At 43.6% G+C, this 22,785-nt stretch overlaps 1 protein-coding gene across 2 annotated transcripts; it reads left to right on the forward strand.

Moving 5' to 3' along the window:
- Nucleotides 1–1,397: 1,397 nt before the first annotated feature.
- SH2D1A (SH2 domain containing 1A) lies at nt 1,398–21,960 on the forward strand. 2 transcript variants are annotated; one of them, XM_045029260.1, is made up of 4 exons: nt 1,398–1,629; nt 15,708–15,771; nt 18,425–18,560; nt 19,241–21,960. In XM_045029260.1, the coding sequence occupies exons 1-4, from the start codon at nt 1,493–1,495 to the stop codon at nt 19,279–19,281; spliced, it is 378 nt and encodes a 125-aa protein (XP_044885195.1). In that variant the 5' UTR covers nt 1,398–1,492; the 3' UTR covers nt 19,282–21,960. The 2 variants fall into 2 exon arrangements, with proteins under 2 accessions (XP_044885195.1, XP_044885194.1); XM_045029259.1 differs by lacking the exon at nt 19,241–21,960 and having other exon boundaries at nt 18,425–18,664.
- The last annotated feature ends 825 nt before the right edge of the window (nt 21,961–22,785 follow it).

Consider the following 22,785-nt stretch of genomic DNA (forward strand, 5'->3'; position numbering starts at 1 on the left):
GTGAATTACGTTTCAACATCAGTTTTGAAAGAAAGAAAAGCAGATGAAAAGCTGCACTCCTATGCTTTAATGAGCCAGAGGCAGGTGCCACTGATGAAAAAAATGTTCACAGACATTTTTGACAATTTGGTGCCCCTGATTTTGCACCCCCAGAATAATCCACAATGAATAAGGATGAAAAATAGGATAGCCCCTTTTCCTACCATTCCTATCTCCAGTTCTAGTGCTCTCATCACAATAGTGTCTTGCTCCCAGCTAATATTTAGTTATTATAGATGGGCTCCAGTTGAAGAGGTTCATCGCACTTTCAGTAAGAGCTGTACAAAGCGAGACAGCAGCCCTGCTTCTGAGCTGCTCCTTGCAGAAGGTGCAGCTCTGGGAGGGCTCAGAGTAGCTTTAAGCCACTTTAGCAAAGCCTGACTTCTGGGCTGGGCTTTGGCCCAGGGCTTTGAATGGCCTCCTGTGGGCTGTTTTATGGTCCCAGAGCGCTGGAGTGCGGATCACTCTGGTCATACCCATTTCCTTCCAAATACACCTCCCCTGGGCATGTTCCTATGCCTAGGGCTGCATGGAGAGGAGATGCAGAGCCGTTCTGTTAGCACTATACCACCCAGGGAACCTCTCTATGCTGGGAGTATGCCACATGGGGTCACTTAACGGAGGCTGAGCTGGAGTAAAGGGGTCATGAAGAACTGAAGTTACTTGCCCGAGAGGCATTGGTGACTGATAGATTTGGAGTGGATTTAAGAGTCAGGTGATACGCTTTGGTTCTTACAGTGACTTGCAAATCACTCAGCATTTCTGCTCAACCCTATGGAAATACATGTATTTAGAGGCTCAGTCCCTTCACTTTGTGATTCATATACTTTGTTTTAACCACTTTACCCTGAAAGTCTTTGCTACCACATGCAAAACATACAATGGCCTTTGTTGCTAGACTGCCTTGCCATAACATCAGGTTTCTGCTCATTTGATAACACATCTCTATGCTTGTACCATGGGGCCCTAGATTAGACAACTGAGGACAGGTCTGACCCTTACTTTTTCCAACTTTCCAACATTTTGAACCCTTAAAAGACAAAAATCCTACTGAAAATACTAACAGACTCTTGTCTGACATGGTGCTACAAATGTGGCTCTCGGCCTAACCATAGCTTGTGCATTCTGGGTTGTGGGGAGGGGAGCATTGCTTTTTGTTAAGGAGATTGTGGGCTTCATGTACCTGTTGTTATTAACATCTATCTTGAAAGCTATGAGTCATATGAGTGCTGTCAAATGTTGCATATGCCTTATAGGTGATATCAGCTCTGGCTGTCAGTTTGAAATGTCTTTAGAGAAGCTCTAGGTGGGAACACATCCTGTTTACATCAACCATTGAGTGAGCAGCTGGATAGCAGGCGGGTGACAGCACTGAGCTGTGTAACAGTCACTGACACCAGATACCTCTGTCTAGCTGGGTTCTACCGGGCTCCACTCAGTTCACCTTCAGAAAATGGATTCTATGGACGTTTATCATGGGAACATCAGCCGGGAGACTGGGGAGAAGCTGCTGCTGGCTACGGGGATGGATGGCAGCTATTTACTGCGAGACAGTGAGAGCGTCCCAGGAGTGTATTGCCTGTGTGTGCTGTGAGTACAGAGAACCAAGGGAGTCTAGGGTAGCAACAGCCCTTATCCGGTGTATGTCTGTGTCTTGGGGAGCCAAGCTGCCACATAGAATGCAGCTGCAAGTGGGTCTTATGGGTCTCCACTCCATTTGGTGCAGGATCAGCAGCATGGAGACCTTCTAGTGGGCAGCCAATTAGATGATCCTGTGGCTTTCCACAGAGATGTCGACCTCCAACTTCTGGGTTCACAGCATGTGTTCTGCCGCACATTACATTTGCCAGTTAGAATGGTCATCTTCTGGCAGAATGTGCAAATACTTCTGTGTCCAAAGCACTGTGGGGACTTAGCTTTTTAACACTGGCTTCAGGCCTGGGAGTGTGTAAGGGGTTCTTGGCCCTTTGCAGAAATAGGGAAGGACAGGTTCCTGCCATGGTGCACTTACTCTTAAATGGGACACAAAACAGTGAGCAAAGACAAAGAGTGCGAGGCTGGGGTGGAGAGCAGGAAGGAGGATATAACAGCTTAAGCCATGCAGTTTGGATTGTAAATTGCATGTGCTTCTTGTTCATGCTGAATAATTCCTTTGGTTTTGCCTGTTGTCTGTCTTCCTTTTTAATACACTCAATAGCAGTATGACCCCAAGCCTCATTTCCCCTGAGGGCTGGTATGGAGGAATATTGATGCTTTTCATTCATATATTGAAAGTGAGCAGTTGCCATCATTTCAGGGCCTGATTCTGCCAGCCTTACTGCAGCTGAATAGTGCCCTGCACACTGGGTGTATTGCTGCTGATTTGTGAATAAACTACTTTTAAAGTGCATGAAATACAAATAGATAATAAAGAAAACAGTGACAATTGATCAGTTAGGATAATAGAGCTGGGGCAAGGGGAGGAATTCCTACGAGGTGTCTGTCATCGGTCACCAATTTGGAGAGAAGGCACCGATGAGTTGCTTCTGAAATGGGTATGAGCTGACAAAGGGCTTAATACTGCTGGGGTATTTGAATGACAGAAGTGTGAGTTCTTTTAGCAAAGGAGGACAGAAAGGATGAAGAATCCTAAGCATTAGCGTTGTGCATGCACCATGAAGTGCTACGCCACTAAACGAGCAAAGCATGGCCAACGCGTCTGTACCGAGAGCTACTTTAAAGAACTGAAGGGGTAGCAACAAGATATGTTAATATCAGAAATTACTGAGACAAAGCAAATGATTATTAGCTAAAAGAAATAAGAGGAGGCTTTTGTCCATGTAGCAAGGATAAGCTAGTGAGGGTATTACTACGTCTAAAATAATATTTATATCACACTTTCCACCAAAGGGCTGAATGTGCTTGTCAGCATCACTTGATTTAGCCTTGACTTTTAAACTGTGAAGGATGTGAGTATTATTATCATTTTACAGATGGGCAAACTGAGGCTTCTAGCCATATAAGAGGTGCCCCAGGCCACATAAGAAGGCTGTAGCAGAACTGTAAATACAACCCGGTTCCCTTTTTATATCTCCTGTTGTGCCTTAATCACAAAGCACTGTCCTGCCTTGCCCTACTAAATGAGAAGGAAAAACAAAGATTAAAGAATGCCAAGTGGGATGATGCACCTGATATCTACTTTGCCTCAGTCTTTAACAAGACAACAAAAAATTAGGGGATTAAGAAGTGTATTGAGTTAAAAACTAATGCAGATTTGGGGTAGATATGAAAAGCGGTGATAAGACTCTACTGAAAGGCGCCAGCTAATAAATAATAAAAGCCCAAGTGTTCTTAAAGAACTATCAGAGGAAATGGTGAAACAGCTACTTATCATGTGTAGAGTCATCCAGAACAGGTGAGGGGTAGCAGGTAATGGGAGAGTCATGTACAATATTATCCAGCTTTATGAAAAATAAAGCAGGAATCGAGGAAATCAGTCTAGTTAGCCTACATTCAATACGTGAACATATAACAAGGCCATGGAGCTGCGAATAATCAGTAGGAGTTTCTGGTGGTATTAAAGGCAGTTGGTTTATATGAATGATAGGAAGGTCAGGTTTTTAAAGAATAGATTAGGACAGTTAAATATGATGCTCATAGGTTCTGAAGACAAATGGGAATGCAATAAAGGAGCCTCCTAATTGTGCCTGCAAAATTTGCGAACCACAAATACATATTTGCATTTAGGGATACATTTGTATGAGCAAAGTGTGAGATAAAAAAACTACTTACTTGTAAACTATAGATACGTAAAGCTTTTATAATTCATAATATAAGTACTTAGGAAAACTTCTGATACTGTCTAGTGGATATATCTACCTGAGCAGCTAGAACAATATTGTCTAGATAACTATGATCTGACGTGGATGGAAATCTGGTGGCAGAATCACAGAGATGAGCACTGGATTCAGAACTATTTAATACAGTATTTCAATAATGAATGTGGAGCAAGAAGTAGATTGTACAGCAATTAGCGTCGCAGAGGATAAACTAGGAAACAGTGCTCTGAGTGGATGATGCAAGGAAATTACAGAATGATCTAGCAATGTGATGGTAATTTAGATACGTGTGTGCAATAGACCATTATAGCAGGCAAAAAACGTAAAATCGCGGAGCAGCTCTGCACAGACAGGGAGAGAAAGCAGACACTGAACCAGCGACTAACTCATTGTGGGATGAAGATGCTTGCTGTAGCAAAAAAAGATCGAAGCCTAGACTGGCAAATATACAGGGAGGACCAGAGTGTAGGACAGAGTGACAACAGTAGGACCAGAGTGAAAACAGTACATGCTATAAAGCCTTGGCAAAACCAAAAAGAGGTGTGTGTAGACTTTGAGGTTCAGCACTGCAACCCCCTCCCCAAACCATTAGTCAACTATAGAATGTATTTCTGTATTAAGTTTTGGGGCTGTGATCGTGTCTTCATACCTCCTTGTAAAGCACAGAGAACAGTGTTGGCACTATGCAGTTAATAACAATTAATAATAACAAATAAGCAAATAATAATAATGGTTTTAACAAAAAAACTTTTAATCGGCACTCAGAAAGTCTGATGGTTACTCTAGGAATACCTAGAGAGCGTTTAGGTAGAATGTGTACTGCTTACTGGAGATTCAGTCACTATGAAATGATTTCTGAAATGGTGAAGCAAAGCCTGTAAGTGAACGAAGAGATGTTATCATACATATTGGAGCCAACCCCCCCCAAAAGTATATATTTTCTGTGAGAAATTTCAAATGAACTGAAAAGTTTTTGTAGTGATAATTTTTTTTTATGAAATGAAAACAACAAAATTGATTTGCAAAATGTTCAGTCTTTCCCTTTCTTTCTCCCCCACCCTTCCACTGATTACGGGGTTTTTTGTTGTTGAAAAAACAGAAAAGTTTGATCCAAGCAAAAATATTCCTCAAAAAGCCATTTGTCACTGAGAAATGTTTTGATGAAAATATTGTAGCCAACTCTAATAAACATGGCTGGCCGATCCTGCGCTCACCACTGCCTATGTAAAGCCAGTTTTGGGTGTGCAATGACAGTAGCATGAACCCAAAGGTTTAAGAATCTTTTCAAAAAGGTTTCAAATGTTCTTTATGCCATTTTTCCTCCTTAAACACTTTGGCTGACTTTGAATATAATAAAGGGAGCAACGGCTGTGGTCAGTTTCGATTGCCTCCTAATTAAAATAAAACCTGACCCTAAGCAGAGTAATGACTTTGGAAAGGGAGAAGAATCAGACTCCACACAATTCATGAAGGATTTTGCTATTGCCATTGAATTTACATGGAAGGTGCTCAGATACCGTGGTTCTTGGTGGCAAGCTAAAACCCTTAGATAGCTGGAGCGGCTTTGATAATCAGGACCTTGTTTGATAAACATTTACCAAGGAAGGTTTTCTTTCCCACTGCTCTGTTCCCCAAAAGTACTATTGGTTTGTTTTGCCTCTTTCTTCCAGTTCCCCTTCAGTTCAAGCCCAGACTGAAGTGCCCTAAGTCACTGCATGCCGACGAGAGCCCACAAGCCTTCAAAGAGAGAATGGCTTTTGTGCGGCTGTGGCAAATCACAAAGACACACTTTCTTTCATCGATATTTTAAGACCACAATGATGAAGGGAAATAGTTCATACAGCAATAAGTAGGTTTTGGTTTGCATTGGGGTCTCCCGTAACTCTTGTAAATACAGATTCTCCCTGCAATTTTCTGTAACATTTTAAAATGAAGTGCTCCCTCTGGGCCTGCCTATAGTGACTTCTTTAATAACGTTCTTAAACAAATAATGTTGATTATTGCAAGAGTGGGTGTACGGCTGCATGTTTCAAATATGCTAGCCCAGGAGCGCAAAGGTTTCAGTTAATGATCTTTTGAAACATTTCTTGCTGTTCTTCAAAATTAGGATGTTTATGAATGATTTTTTTAAAGAAATGGTTCCATCGGGTAACCAGGTGGCCACTGCATACAATGCTACAAGATTTTATTATTGCGTCTTGACTTTTTTTATGAAGTTCTTTCTTTGCTAGCAGCATGTTCTGTTCACAGACATCTTGGATTCCTGTCTAGGTATCCTGTTTGACATTTTTTAACAGCCACAGAGTCTGTCTGCACACGTTGCTTCTAATGAAGTCAATGGGGGATGCAGGACACAAGAATGGGCTTATTTTTTAAACCGGGCCTGCAAAATTTGTGGCTATACCTGTGGGTGAAGATGCTCTCTTCCAGATACGTTTATGCCTATGCGAAGGCAAGCAGCTGCATGTGTAAATTGGTAAAGCCAATGCTAATTATACTCCTATCGTGCTTATATTTGGGGGCTCAAAATTTGTAGGGGGCTGTCTCAAATGAATGTGAGCAGTTGTTTCAGCCCTCTAAATATTTATTAGAATGGCAGCTTAACCTAAATACATCACTTTTATACTGTACTTTCAAATGATTTTTTGGAAGTCAACCATTCATGTACTTTACTGCATTAAACCTGTAGGGAATAATTAGCAACTAGAGTATAAAACTGTTTGGAGCTCTTGAAGCGCTGATAATGGCGACAGGACAGACTTCTGTCTGATCAGCTTTAATTTTCTCTATTTGTTCCATCATCATAACCATAGTTTCTGAGTTTCTTGGAGTATTTAAGTGCAGTCACTGTGCCAAAATTTTCCACCTCACCATGCATAGCTGATGTGCTTACTGTATTGGATTCAGGATCATGAGTCAGCCTTAACGTTGCATTTCTTTTATTTTCCATTTAATATTCTTGATGGAAATTGCATAGTAATTGCATTTATTATAGCAATGCACATAATCATCATCATATTTTAAAACGTAACAGACCAAAAATATCTTGGCAACGAAGCTTCTTCTATTCGAGGTTAGCACTGTAAATAGCATTCACCATTTTCTTGTATAAGAAAATTCTTCACAGTACATTGGTAAATTCTACTGAAGTGAATATTTCAACCTTCCCAACTCATTGGAATGAAGATCATCAGTGTCAAGAATAATTTTTTGATGGATTTTATATAATTAAAATATTTTTGTGACCATTCCAGTAAGACACAGGCATTCTGAGCCCTGGATAATTATGAGAACTGGAAGAAAATTTTCCAACAGCACTTCTGTTAGAACAGGGTTTCTCAAACAGGGGTCGCCGCTTGTGTAAGGAAAGCCCCCGGCGGGCCGGGCTGGTGTGTTTACCTGCCCCGTCCGCAGGTCCGGCCGATCGCGGCTCCCACTGGCCGCGGATCGCTGCTCCGGGCCAATGGGAGCTGCTGGAAGCGGTGGCCAGTAAGTCCCTCAGCCTGTGCCACTTTCAGCAGCTCCCATTGGCCCAGAGCAGCGATCCGCGGCCAGTGGGAGCCGCGATCGGCCGGACCTGCGGACGGGGCAGGTAAACACACCGGCCCGGCCCGCCGGGGGCTTTCCCTACACAAGCGGCGACCCCTGTTTGAGAAACCCTGTGTTAGAAAATGTTGTTTCGCTGAAGTTGAACTTTTTCTTGGGAATCTGTTGATCTTAGTGAAATTTCATTAAAAAAATTGAAATGAAACAGTTTGATATTGTCCAAACATTCCATTCTCTCATTTCTGGTATGGAATGTTTAAATTTTTAATTGCAAAACACATTTCCATTGAGAAATTTATTTTATTTTAATATTTAAAATAAAAAACAACAATTTCATTGAAACAAAATATTTTAATTAAACCAAAATGAATTTTTTTTTCAAAAATTTCATTTTGCTGAAAAATTAGACACTTTTTCTCATTAGTAGCAAAAACAAATGTCAGAATTGCAGAAATTCATGGGAAATGGAAATTCCGGTTCCTGCTCAACTCTAACAATCACCATGCAATACAAGTCAGGAGAACAGAGCGTAGCTGAGAAAGTGAAGTTAAGATCCAGACTAGGTCTAGTCTAGACTGTGGAGGTTCACAATTGAGGTGGAATCACTGGTAGGGTGTGGGATTAGTTAGCAAGAATTTTCCATTTTCTTCAACGAGAAAACAAAAGTGAAGAGTACTTGAGAAAACGTGGGTAATCTCTCCTCTGTAACAGGCTGCATCTGAACAGAACATTAAAAATGCAGCTGCATCAAGCAGCAGAACAGACACCTAAAAATGTAAAGATGCTGTTATAATAGTAGTGACACTAACACAAATGCGTCCATCACAATTCTCAGATGTCTGGCACACACTAAAATAAATCCACTGAATCATCCATTGTTGCAAGCTTTCTGCCTTCTTGGGATAAAATCTCAACAGAAATGCTGTTTTATGAGATTTTGGCTGCTCAAGAGCCAGAATCAGAAAATTGGGTCCCTTTTAGTTTTTCGATCTGACTCTGAACCAAATCCATAGATTTGGATCTGACTCTATTTCCCAAATTTGAAGAAGTTCATATTCAAGGTTTTGGTTTGGGCCAATCTCTACTTTCTAGTTAATGGTGCAGCAGAGGCTGGGCCAGATAGGTTTAGGATGCATGCTCTAGCGTCAGAAAAAAGTATGACAAGCCAATGGTCACAGGGATGCTGCCTTCAGTTAAAGAGTGTTCAGATGGTGTGAGGGGCTCACGATCCCACAGAGAAACTTGTAAAGTCAGAGGATCTCCAATTTTTTTTGCCAAGATGTGACATGCTCAGACCTAAGCTGGTTACTGACCAGAAAAGGAGAACATACAGTTAAGTTATGATCTAGGGCTGTCAAGTGATGAAAAAAATTAATTGCGATTAATCTTTCATTAAAAAAAATTAATCACATTAATTGCACGATTAAAAACATTAATCGTGATTAATCGCACTGTTAAACAATAATAGAATACCATTTATTTAAATATTTTTGGATGTTTTCTACATTTTCAAATATACTGATTTCAATTACAATTCTAATCGCACAAAACTGAACACCCTTGCCCAAGGCCTCGCTCCTGCCCCACCCCATCTCTTGCCCACACGTGCTCCCCACCCCACCCTCTATCAGTCGCTCTTCCTCACCCTCACTCACTTTCACTGGGATGGGGCACGGGCTTGGGTATGTGAGGGGAGTATGGACTCTGGGCTGGGGGTGTCGGCTCCGGGTGGGGCCAGAATTGAGGGGTTCAAGGTGTGGAAGAGGCCTCTGGGCTGGGGCAGGGGGTTGGGGTGTGTGTGCAGGGGTGAGGACTCTGGCTGGGGATGCAGGCTCTGGGGTGGGGCCGGGGATGAGCGGTTTGGGGTGCAGGAGGAGGGTCTGGGCTGGGGCCGAGGGGTTCAGAGTGAAGGAGGGGGTGTAGGCTCCAGCTTGGGGTGGGCTCTGGGGTGCAGCCAGGCCTGAGGGGTTTGGGATGCAGAGGGGGCTCTGGGCTGGGGCAGGCTTTTGGGGGGCAGTGCGGGATGTAGGGTCCCAGCGGCATTTACCACAGCTCCCAGGAAATGGCTGCCAGGTCCCTGCAAGAGGCTCTGTGCGCTGCCTCCGCACCCGCAGGTACTGTCCCCACAGCTCCCATTGGTCGCGGTTCCCAGCCAATGGAAACGGTGGAGCTGGCGCTGGGGGTGGGGGCAGTGCACAGAGCCTCCTAGGCCACCCATGTGCCTCGGGACCGCAAGGACCTGGCGGCCACTTCCTGGAGCTGCGCGGACCTAGGGCATTCAGGGAGCCTGCCTTAGCTCTGGGCCCCCGCTGTGCCAATGTCTGGACTTTTAGTGGCCCAGTCGGTGGTGCCGACTGGAGCCACCAGGGTCCCTTTTTGACTGGGTGTTCTGGTAAAAAACCGGACGTCTGGCAACGCTATATGTTACGCTGAGCTGAAGGTACAGAATCAAGTTAGAGGTTATGTGCAAGGTGGTGTAAATTATATGCCAGTAAGACTGGGTTAGCGAGTCTAAACTGCCGTAATGCACAAATCAAGGGGCCAGAAGAGAGAATGGTCAACCAGTAAAAGCAACTTCCAGGAAGGAGGCTAAAAGTATAAGCTAATGTAGGCCTTCCCCTTAATTTAACTTACACCTCCTTCTGGCCTTCCCATGAGTAAATTACTCCCCGTTAACCCACTTACAGACATATGACTTATTACATCCTAAACAATGCTAAGGATGCAAAGTCAAGAACTCATAAGTTTTTCCCTACAACCTTGTGCATATGCATGATGACAGTGTCTTTAATTACATGCTCACATATTTTTCCACAGTCCTCCTGCCTAATTCATTGCACAGGGTGGGCAGTGCTCATTGAATCAGCAGCTATTCAATATTTTATTTTCTCTTCACGGTTCAGGGTTGGCCCCAGGCCTTATTTATTGCACGCTATTCAAACTTTGCTCTGAAGACAGCCTTACTAATTTGAACATGGGCTTTTCAATGCCACTCAGCATTATATTATCTGAGTCCATCACATGTATTAATTCATCCTCAGCACACACAAGTGAAATGAGGGGATGGTATTAGCCCTATTTTGCAAATGGGGATTTGAGGCACAAAAATATTAAGGCCAAAAGGATCCACTAGCTTTTGATGCCCAATACCTCAGCTCAGAGTTTTCAGGGCATGTAGCATTATATTGGACTTTATATGTTTATAGCACAGCTTCCATTGACTTCATTTGCAGCTGAGTGCGCTCAGTGCATCTGTCCCCTCCATCTCCAAACCGAAGCAGCATCGCAACCACGTGGGCCAGGTTGTAACGCCTGGAGTGAGGAGCTGGGCCCACGGGAGCCACTGCTCAATGGCTGCAGATTTTGTTAAAATTCACAATTATTGTGAACGCCCTGACCTATGTGCCCAAACCATAGCCTTAATCATAATACGCAAAGAGGGGCCGAATTAAAATCGCACAAAAGGCCTTAATTCTGGCATTGCCTAACTGCTGAGTGCTTGAATTTGCAACTTCAATGTTTGTTTAACATAGGAGTTTTGTGTGTGTGTGAAATTTTCTAGTTTTTTTAAAAAAGCAAACTGAAAAAAAAAATCCATCCTGTGGCACCATATGACACTCACATGAGTCATCAGCAGAAGGGAATCCTTAGATCCACCACACAGACTTCTGGCACCTGAGCTAATGGAGTATCTGGTAGCTGTAGCAGGTTGTCATTGTCTATATGGCCCAGCACTATAACCACACTCTTTGCCAGTGGGCTTCACGGATATTTGCCAAGAGCAGAGAAATCTTGGGTTCCAGTCTATGTTCTGGAGGGAGTATGGCCTAGAGGTCACAGCTCCTTCTGCCTAGTTCCCCACAAGCCTGGCCCCTTCTGTTCCTATCCCAGTCATGTCTAGGGTGACCAGACAGCAAATGTGAAAAATTGGGATGGGGGTGGGGGGGTGATAGGAGCCTATATAAGAAAAAGAACCAAAAATCAGGATTTTCCCTATAAAATCGGGACATCTGGTCACCCTAGTCATGTCTCTTTCCCCTGTCACCTCATCCCAGTCTCTCCCTACCCCTGTTTCCTCTGACCTCAGCTCCCAGTTTCCTTGCCTAGCCAATCCATCTTCCCCCCACACCTACATCTGCTCCTACGCCCGGTTTTCCCCCAACCCCTGTCTACTTCCAAGTCCAGGCTACCACCACTATCTCCCAGTCTTAGTCTCCCCTCCCACAGGCTCCTTGTCCGTCTACTCCTCCACCATCATCCCCATCTGGCTCTTGTTCCCTCCTCATTGCAATCAGACAGAATCCTCTTCCCTGCTGCCTGGGTCCTAGCAGGGGCAGCACTGAGGTTACAGGAGAGACAGTTCAGTATCACACAGACCACAGCAGCTGAGAGCAGCAAATGCAGTGAAAAGCCTGCTCAGCCCTGTATCCCCCAGATGGGTGTGCTCAACGTATATGGAATTGTGAGAATTTAGCAGCCAAACTAACACGTCTCTATTGAGCACATGTGACTTGCAATTTTTCAAAGGCTTCTAACTTGGCCAAATTTAGGTGGTTTCTCCTGGGGAAGGCACATTCTTGAAACCAAGCCAATCTTCCTGTCAAATTCAATGTATGGAGGCACTCGAGTCACTTAACAAAACGGTTATAAGAATTTTTTTTAACCTGGCCCAAAGAATGTATTTTCCCCTGATAGCATTCTCAGAAATAGCTGAACCTTTTTTTGGCAAAACGTCCCCAAAAAATTTAGCTTGAGGCAGATACTCAATGTGGAAAATCAGTTTGAATGGTTAAAATTTGGGGCAGTCTGAAAACAGGGATTTACTGTGGGAAGGGTGGGCAAGCTTAGCTATATGCAGCACTACCAGCTTGGCCTCAATCATAGGTTATGGCTTAAATTCCAAGGTGCTGTGTTAATGTCTAAATAGCCTGCCAGTTCCTAGGAACTGATACTGCAAACTCTAATACTTCTGGAAAGAGCTATAGCTAAGGAGACAGCATTGAATGTTATTTACTGCTGACTTTGCGCTTTTCAGTTCAGTTTTGGGCCTAAAACTGAATAAACATTAGTTGAATAAAATTTCCCAACCAAGATACAAAACATTTGGCAATTATTTCAAAACATACCGTGCTGTTAAAATGTCACGGTTAAATTATAAATTGCCGCAAATTGCTAATATCCTCCAGCTATTTCAACAGTGCAGAAGATTGTAATTATTCACCTGTTAAAGTAAATGTGTCTGTAACATGTTTGAACACAGCTGAAAAGGGGTGGGGGTGGGGGAGGCTACGTAAGCAGATGCTGTCTCAGCGTATCATCTGCGTGAAAGGCATTTGCAGCTCTTTGGGCGGAATACTCTATAAAGGAAAAAACCCATCATCTAAACCAAAGTATAGTTCCGGTAGTAGAAACTTTACTATGCTTTCCCCTTGACAGAGTTTTCCTAGTTATGGTACCAAAGTAGAAACTGTTCAAAGTGACCTTTTGTTCGATAGGTTTAAAATCTATCTAATGTGAGATGGGATGTTAACTAGCTATCTCCTCTTCTACAAGCAATATCCAGCATGGTACTTTTAGCCAGCGTTATTTTCTAAGCCATCTCCTGAGCAATTAGGAGTTATAACGTCTTTTGTCTCTGATCAAGAAGCTGGGCAAGTGACTTTGTGGAGGCCTTGGTTCACCATGGTGCCGCTCCAGGCTTCATTCCAGGAAGTTTCACCAGCGTAAAACTGGGGGATTGCAGGGGTAAGTGAGGCCCACTGAGTGCAGCAGTCAATGCTCCGTTCATCACTTTGTTGCGAGTGTTGCAATGTGGATCCAGATTTCACATCGCCTAAACTTCAGGGCTGTTCGGACCTGGGCTTTTCATTTGGGCCATTTTAGAGATAACAGGGGGCAGGCTGAGGGCATGGCTAGGAGGGTTCACATGGTCTCCCACGCCAACCCTGCAGAAAATGCTTTTTGTACCAGGGAGCCGTCTGCTGGCTGAGGCTTCCCTGACAGCTCAGTTCTGTTGGTGCTGTCCCATCAGGGAGTTGGGGCAGCAGAGGTCCCCAGAGCATAGAAACCCCGCATGGAGTGTCCTTCTCCTGATTCTTCTATGGGATGCGGGGTCAAACACCACCCCAAAGGGAAAAATTGGGAGAACGCTCCATGAGAGAACCCCAGGCGCTCGCTCTCTCGTCCTCCCTCCAGCGGTTTTTCTATATCAGGGATTTGCCCTAGCCCTGAGCAAAGAGTGCAGGTTTTGAGCTGATGGCATGTAGTTCATTTGCCTACAAGGATGCACTGCGTAAAAGACAGGCTATGCCTGAGCCTGTCCTGTCAAACTAAGAGTCGTTCCAGTCTGAGCTGATTTAGAGAGAGAAAATTGAGCTGACAGCTAATGGTGCCACTGGGGAAGCACCTCATTCAGTGTGCTAAAAGACTGCCTATGCGTACGTTATGGCTGGGTTTACTAGCATAGGCTACCTAGCTGCGTGGGAGGGAAAAGGAGAGAGTGGATGGGAGCTGCGCGACACACCCACAACTTTAAAAACAAGCAGCCTGTCTGCCTGACCCTAACCATTAATGTGAGACAAGTTAAATCATGAACCTTTGTTTAAAACATCTGGGGGCTCTGCCATGCAATGGGGAGGGGGAACTCAGCTCATCAAAATCAGGTTGTGGGCAAACTGAAGGTAGAATGTGCTTTAAAGTGGTAATGAAGTTCCTGCTGCTTAACAGAAAGTGTTACGATAAGATCATATTCGTTAAGAAAACAGGTATCACAAGTGCTGTAATTCATTTAGCCGAGACAAAGACCTTGAATAAGAGTTGTTTTCTGGGACGATCTAGAGAAAGGTGCTGTTCAACATGTAATTCAGCATAGAAACAATGGGCCAGATCCTCATCTTCAATGCCATTGACGTCAGTGTAGCTTCACCCGTCTGCACTAGCAATGGATCTGATTTGCCACTGCATTGCACCTTGTGTATGCATTCCCAGCGGTGCAACGTGACAGTCCAAGGGGTATTAATGCGGACAAATCAAAACAGTAGCACTTTGCACCCACTTTGTGAATTAAAAACATTGTGACAGCTATTAATGACTTCCTATTTTGGTAAATTACTTCCGATTGCTACAAACATTTCTGAGGTTATCAAAATGGCTTTTCAGAAATAAGTGATTGAGTTGCAGTGACATGTGACACAGTGCATCAGCAAATGTGTTCAAATATCTGTGTCATTTATGACTTCTATTATTTTGTAATAACTACTGTGATATTGTGTATAATTGGAAAGAGATGTACTATGTACCTGCTCTCTGAAAAATGGCTAATGCTGAAATATTTAATAATGCATAATGTCTTGGTGGAAATGCCCGATTAGTGTAAACTTATTTCATTTTCTGAATGCATTGGGCCTGATTCTCCATTGCCCTGCATCTTGTGTAGTCATGTCCACCTTTGCAAGATGGGTGTAAAACTCCACTGGTCTGGTCTGTTACTACTTACTTTAACTTTGCACAGCAAGTAGTTTACACATGTAGCATGTCACTAACATCTGTCACTCTGCTTTTATGGCACATCTTTGAACCTTGGTGTATATGTAAAGTACTAAGCACCTTCTAGCACGATTGACTCCAGACATCAGCTGATGTCTATTTTCAGAGGTCCCTGAATGGAAACTGTGTTTAAAATAGATGGAAGATTTCATGATCTCATAAAGTGATCAGTGTTTCCAGGAGACTATGACCTTGGGGCAGTCTAGGATTGAAGTGCAAAGGCAGAGCTTTGAGGGTTAGGAATGCATTAGCTAGACAAACTCTAATTTGCTTTGATATTGTGGTTTTAGATTTCTAAATAAAATACGTCCATTGCATAGCATCTGGGAACATTTGCAGTTTAAAAAAAAAAAATCACGCCGCAGCACCGTCATCTACTAATGATACCTGTTGTGTTCTTATTCCACAGGAAGTGTGTCCGATATATAAATAAGCATGTAAAAGGTCACTGATGGAAAGTTAAAACATTTACGCAGGTTTCATTGCCTAATAGGGAGCAACTGTGGAGTTCACAGACAGAGATGGATCAAACAATGTTTCCCCCCCCCGCCCAAGGCCTAATGTAGTACAATTCTGGGGATTCAAATCTAGCTTGCTGATCTGGGTCCAAATTTTGCATTTCTAAATATAGGCTACATCGACTAATTTATTGCTAAGGAAAGGAGCTTATCAAATGAACTAATTCCAGCATTACAGAGCAACTGCATACTAAACCTGACACTAGACCTGACTAATAAATATATGTTGATTCTTTCACAGATATAAGGGTTATGTTTATACCTACAGAGTGTCCAAGACAGATACAGGTTCCTGGAGTGCCGAGGTATGTATTGCTCCTTCTCTTCTAAAAGTTCCCACAATTGAGTGTAGGTATTGATTTCAAGAAATATATCCAGGTTATTCACCTTTCTGCAATATCTGATTCTCATGTAATTTAATCAGTCTCAAGTGAGTCCATCGCTGGTGCCAGGTCTGACAATTTTGAATGCACAGATTCATCCTGTTACAGTTCAGCTGTTACAGAATGCACCAGTGCACTATTTTGCAGCATTTTAAGTGGCAGAAATATTGTTTTCATATTTTGACAAGTACAGTCAATATTAACTTCTCCTCTGCCAAACATGCCATTAATACCAGAATATTCAAAGCAATTCCCTAGGATTTACAATGTTTTTAACTTAATTTCTTGACAGATTGTATTTAGCCATAGCGCAAGGCACATACATGATAGCTGAGATTTGATATGACATTTATCTTCACTTGTGTTGTGAGGAAACTCAGGCCTGGTGTAGCAGTAGTTGTAATAATAAGAGTGATTTAAGTTCATGGCATAATTTAGGTTCACGTGAATACTAATCCTTATTTATTTTCAGAAGTTCTTGTTCTTTGGATGTAGTCAGTATATTGATTCATAATTAGCTTTCAGTTTGCACATTAATGAACACTGATTTACAAACATTAAAATATAATTTAAGAGGCTTAATTCTGCTGGCAAAATTATAGACTCATAGACTTTAAGGTCAGAAGGGACCATTATGATCCTCTAGTCTGACTCCTGCACAACGCAGGCCACAGAATCTCACCCACCCACTCCTGTAACAACCCCCTAACCTATGTCTGAGTTACTGAAGTCTTCAAATTGTGATTTGAAGACCTCAAGCTGCAGAGAATCCTCCAGCAAGTATCCGTTAGAGCAGAATATGTTGTACTGCACTGGAAACACCTGGACCAGACTCTGATGTCAGTTAGGTCAAACCCTGGAGCTGAATGTGCTTCACACCCATTCCTGCTTTAAAAAAACAAAACAAAAATTACTTTCTCATCACTGCAAAGAGCTAAAAAGAGCCCCACGTTCCATCTGTCTTTAAAGACAGGGCCTTGACTGCATTCTTGCATTGGCTTCTGTGGGCATTTTGCCTGTGGTGGGGCGCAGGGGAAGGGTGTGAAATGCAGCGTGTGAACAAACAGCTATTTGTTCCAAAACAGGGAGACTTGCTAAGTCCCAAATCTGAGGCTGTAAGAGAAAATTCAATAAGCCAGATTTTCGCCTGACTTACCTCATGTACAAATCCACTGGCATCGGTGCCGGGGGGGGGGGAGGCAGAATGGGATCGAGGCCAAGCAGAATTTACCTCATTCTCTTCCTTTTCCTGAAAGGAAACTGTTATTTTCATCAGCTGTTGGAGCTCATGGGTGAAAGAGCTGAAATTGCTGAGGGACGTGGTGGCGCAGTGCACACTGCAGTAGGATGGACAGCACCAATACATTTTTGGCAGGGTCAGGCTGGAGCACAGGCAAAGCAAAGCCTTCATTTGAGGACAGGGTTAAACAATTCACTGGCTAGCTTCATCTCCCCCTGTGGTAGTAGAGCACCAGACAGCACGCTCCTCCAGCAGCAGCCGTGAGGAAGAAAGCTCAGGGTGTTGGATCCTCCCCTTTGGCAACTGGAGATTCTTGGGGGCCCCCTCAGATCATTAGGGAAATGGGTGCTGAGTAGACATGGCAGGCTAAACTCTGCCCTCAGTCACACCTCATCGAATTTGTCTTACTCACAGCATTTGCCCCTCCCCTCCCATCAGCTGCCTCCCTTCTCTTCTCGCTTGGTGAGGTTGGTTTATTTTTGGAAGAACCATGCACAAAGCCTCACACGAGACAATTTCAAAAAAAAGGGACGCTGAAATCCGGGCCCCCCACAAAGTCAGTAGCAAACCTCCCATTATGGTCAGTGGAGCAAGGCTTTCGCCCTGGTGTATAGGAACAGGCTTAATCTTGCTGGTGCTGAGTACCTTTTTGTGCTGCCCTGTCCTTCCACCCCCACCTCCATGGGAGTATAAGTGGCAAGTACCATGACTGCTTTCCCCCAGGAGGCTGGGTGAGGAGAGTCCCCCAGGAGGCTGGGCGAGGAGAGTGTTCAGGCCCAGCCAGGGTTGCAGAAGGGATGTGCTGAATCATTTAAAAGTTGCTTTAGATGTCTAGTAAAGACCCTTGAAGATAGAGCGATACATTGTGATGGGCAGCTGCAAAGATTAATTGACAAGGATAGACAAAGTGATTTCAATAAAAGTAGGTAACAGTTTACAGAGCCCCGTGGTACAAAGAAATGAGAGATGTGACTAGTTAACAGGTGCAAAAGGGAACCAAACACTCCATAAAACTTTTATAAGTAGGCTGGATCCATGTTACTATTTACAGTAACAGGCACATCATCATGGGCGCTAGGTCTGCCTCTAGAGCACCTTACAAGTGAGCTGGAACTATAGCATAGGCCTTCTTGATCAATGACTTAATGAACATCATGGTATGCTGCCTGCCCATGGTGATGCTTTTAAGAGCCTGGGACACTAGATTAATGAGCTGGAGACTAAAAGAGGATCACTAGCAGGACTCAGAGGTGGCAGACGAGAGGCCTGATGTGAGCTATCAGTGTTCCCCTGTGGCTTGTTGTTTGGGTAATTTGTTGGTCTCTCTCTTTACAGACTGCACCTGGGGTCCACAGAAGATTGTTCCGGAAAGTACACAACTTAATTACAGCATTCCAGAAGCCAGAACAAGGCATTATAACTCCTCTGCAGCATCCTGTAGTGACTGCTGCAAAAGCCAAGCACCCACAAGGTACTGCGAGGAGCACTTGGGAGCAGAATGGCATGGGCCTGTGGAGTTTGCCATCACATGTGCTAAGGGGCAAGATTCATTCTCTGGCCGTCCCCAACCCATGAGGCATGCATGATATAAAGGGCTGTGGAACTAGTTCAGTGCCACTAAGCAGCAAGGGACAGGTAGCTGCACCCCATGCACACTGCAGTGCTACATCCATGATAGCAGAAAAGGGTATGGTGAGGCTCTATTGACCTGCTTCTCTTAAAAGACTGTGAGGAGCTGAAGCAACAGCTGCACAACGGCTGTGCTGGTGTGCTCCGGCTTGGAGGGGAGCTTCCGTTCCCTCCATCCTGAACACCCCAGGCCTTTGGGCAGAGAAAATGACGGCTTGTTTGCATCTATTAACCCATGGCAGTCACTACAACGGCATGTGTACACCTCCTAAAAAAATTGGTATCTTCCTAGCACCTAGTCTAGATTGTGGGGTTTGGATGGATGCCTTGTGGTGCATGCTAGGGAATTTATATCGAACTGCAGCATTGTATGTGAATATATTTCTTAAACAGCATGCCGGTTGCATCAATGATAGACAAGATGTAGTTAACCCCTATGCCTCACAGTAAATACAAAGACTATGAGTTTTTGCCTTCTTGCAGAGTTCATATTTTTTATGTTTGTTGTGGTTTTTTTTGTAGGAAAAAAGGAAGATCATGACTTTTATTTGCATCCTTCATGAAGACACGTCCCAGAGTTTGAAGTAATTTAAATAGGCTTTTATAGGTCATTTTTACACAAAATGCTGTAGATTATAGACATTACAACTCTATGAGTTTTCCTGTAATATTTTCAGAAATGTATGTTTAATGCAACTTCTAGTCTGCCCTTTAGATTGGCGTGAATTTGTTATTTTTTTATAAAGATATGGGAGAAAAAATAACCAGCAATTGGATGACTTAATACTTTCATTTTCTGTTGGTGCTTGGGAGCTTTCTGTTTGAATATTAGTTAGTCTTTTTACATGACGTTAGTGTTTGATTTCTGATTGAAATTCAGCCCAGCATAAGTCCTATGTATCACTTAAGACCTACTTATGGCCGCAGAATAGTGGCTTTTATAGTGGAGATGCCTTGTGCAGGCTCTTTGATCAAGGATGAATTTCACCCCAGAAGCAAATTTCAAAGGTGCAGGCCTGTGTATTTCCAGGAATTTTTACATTGGTATCATATGCATCAGCCACTTCTTGCTGGGTGTGCTGGCATTCTTGTCCAATCGGGGAAAATAACCTGCCCAATCTGAACAGACCAGCAATGTAGCATATTCAATCTGTGAGCCAGCCAAAGTTTAAAACAATGTGTTGAATCTTTTTGAGCAACAAATGAATTTGAGGACATTGTTTATGAATATTCTGTGAGCTGGAGAAAGGTGGCTAACTGTGTCAAAAAAATTATCCTTTCCATAGGATTTGCCTGCTCTTCCTTTTATTTCTGGGAGCCTAGGACGGTGGCATCTAGATGCCAAATGATCCTCCATTATTGTGACTCCAAATCTGAGCAACTAACCTTACTGCAGCCTCTGATGTCACACAGTAATTTTCAAGACAATCCAAGTGTGCATGTGGCTTTTAGAACAATTAGAACAAATGTCTGTTAAACAGCAAGCTCACCTCAACCTTGACTATAGGGATGGCACTGCCCATCTATAATTAACAAAGAATGGGAAACCATTTTGAATAGATTTAAACTTTTATCCTACTAGGCATTTCAGAAAACAATAATCATTTTTGTTTTGCAGTATTGCCAAAGCCAAGTCATCAAAAAACCATGACTCGGTGTCCTTCCCTCCAAAAACATTACGAGACTGACTTAAAAATCATCAGCGTTTTTAAAAATAATACTATATTTGGGTCTCTTTTTGCCTTCTCGTGTTTGAGCCTTTAGGGATCACGATTTTTAATCCACAACTTTGAGAGCTAGAAACTTACTTTTTCTTAAATGAAAGCTGGGGTAATGCACACTGTGAGACTTTTGATACAAATCCCAACAGTTGGCAGCACTGGCTAACTAGGGAGCTTTCACTAGCTGCTGAATGATTAGCGTTTTCAACTACTCCTTTGGACAAAAACAATGGTGTGAGAAAACATCTGGCTGCAAGTGAAGGTGGGCGGGCCTCCGAGTCCAACTGGTGCACTTTGCCACGGCACTTCGAGCCGTGGCAAACTTCTGATGTGTTAGCTGAGCCTAAGTATAGCGCTGAAGGGAGTTTGAGCTGCTTACTGCTGTCACAGTTTAGGCCCTGGGGAGGACTGAAGTGACTGGGGGAGGGAAGTCCCTGCACCTCCCTTCTCCCACCATAATTTGTCCCCTTCTCACTGTCGGTCCCTTTAGTTTACCTGCATGTAAATAGATGGTTGCAGTCATGCAATGCAGGGATTCTCGGCCACCAGCGCTGCCCTCTGCTGGTGGGCACCAGCTGATGCACTGGTCCTGCCTGGTGATGTACTCTCATATGCATGAACATCCTGAATGCCCTAAAACGACTGAGTAATCAAGCTTCACTTGATCATGCTGTGTGGACACTGGGGAAGATGCTGCAGTTATGCCTCTTTGCCACCATTGCCTTTATCTATGGGCTGGGGGAAATAGGCTGCAGTCTCGCTCTGTTTCCAGTGCCCTGGTGCCTGATCAGCAGCTCCAACAATCATGGATGCAGAGGCCTCTCTGCCAGTCCTGCCCTACCCGCTGTCTAATCCATATGCAGCCACTGTTTTGTCTGCAAAGAGGGGCTTTGCTAATGTCATGGAGCAGGGCTGAAGTGGTGGGTGGGCCTTGCATTGGAATGAATGCCACTCTGTGAGAGGGCTGGCATAAACCACGCTTGTATGGGCATGGCTGATAATTAGACCAAGGAGCCTCAGTTGCCTGCTTGTTGAAAGCTTCATTTATGCACATGGCTAAATGCCTTTATTTTCACTCAAGACAAAATAGAGTCTAGGAAGTGGACATAGACATCAGATAAGCAGCATCAGCAGAGCCATGACTGGCATAAAGAAACTTCATTCCAATCACATTAGCATTTGATAAGTTGTTCCTTAACTGCCAAATTTATTGTAATGCACAAAATTTTCCTTATAAAAGTGACTAAACGTACCACCTAAACCTCCCAAACCTAGAGAAGGTGTCACAAATCCATTAACAGTTACGCGTTTATTTTGGCTTTAAATTATTTCCAATGCTCATTTAAGTTGAAACACCTACCAAATTCCTACTTTTAATGTAATGTTTTATACAATGCTTGTGTGTGTTGTTCTGTAGCTGCTCATTATATCAATGCTTGGTTGAAAAGTTTTTCTGACTTAATTGTTTTATACGGTGGCAGATCTGGACTGATTTACTTTTCAATAAAATATTTAAAGTTGCTCGGTCGTTGTTACATAATTCATCAAAGACATCAGCCACAGAGCAGATGGAGGTGCCCATTAAACAAGACCATCAATAGATGAAATTGTATTTTTGTTATTTCTGTTGATTGACCCTTTCAGGCCATGTCTGTGCCTTAAAGATTTTACTGCTTGCTGCTCAACTCCAGGCCATAGCGTGTGGTCTTTTGGCATTCAGCGCGCTTTCGCATTAGCTTCTTCTTTCCTTTTCTGCTACAAAGACACCTGCAGTGCTCAACATGTACCGGCTTGTGCCAATAGAGAAGCCATAGTGAAATGTCAAATTCTTGCCTCAGCACCACGCCTACTGAGCTGCTGCCCTGTTACAACGTGGCAATGTGATGTGATTTTTTACTCACATTCCCTCAATAGTATTTTCAGGTGTTCGCTCATGGGGCAGGACAGTCAAATGCAGGGGCAGGTTACTTGAAAACATAATCGTAGCAACAATCCCTGGCAGCTGGAAGCTTCGTGTTAAATTAGGGCACTACATTGGCCAAGGGCCACAACCAGCTACTGATGGCCGTGCAAAACAGCTGATGCCATCGATGGTAGCATGAGGAGCTGAGCAACCCGTGTCATAAGCACGTCTGTGCTGTGCAGCGGACTGAAAACGGGTAGGCCTATGGATGATGCTAGAATTGTCTAGTTTGTTTGAAAGCTTCATAAACGAGGCGAGAAGCAGCACTTTTTGGTCAGGCTGGAGATGCTAGTTCAAGTGCTGATGTGCATAGGTGCTGACTTCCCCTCTTTGCTGTGGGTGCTCAACCCCCCCCGCCCCGGCCCCCCGCTCCCATGCCACCC

The sequence above is a fragment of the Mauremys mutica genome, chromosome 9, assembly GCF_020497125.1.
Source record: "Mauremys mutica isolate MM-2020 ecotype Southern chromosome 9, ASM2049712v1, whole genome shotgun sequence".
NCBI lineage: Eukaryota > Metazoa > Chordata > Testudines > Geoemydidae > Mauremys > Mauremys mutica.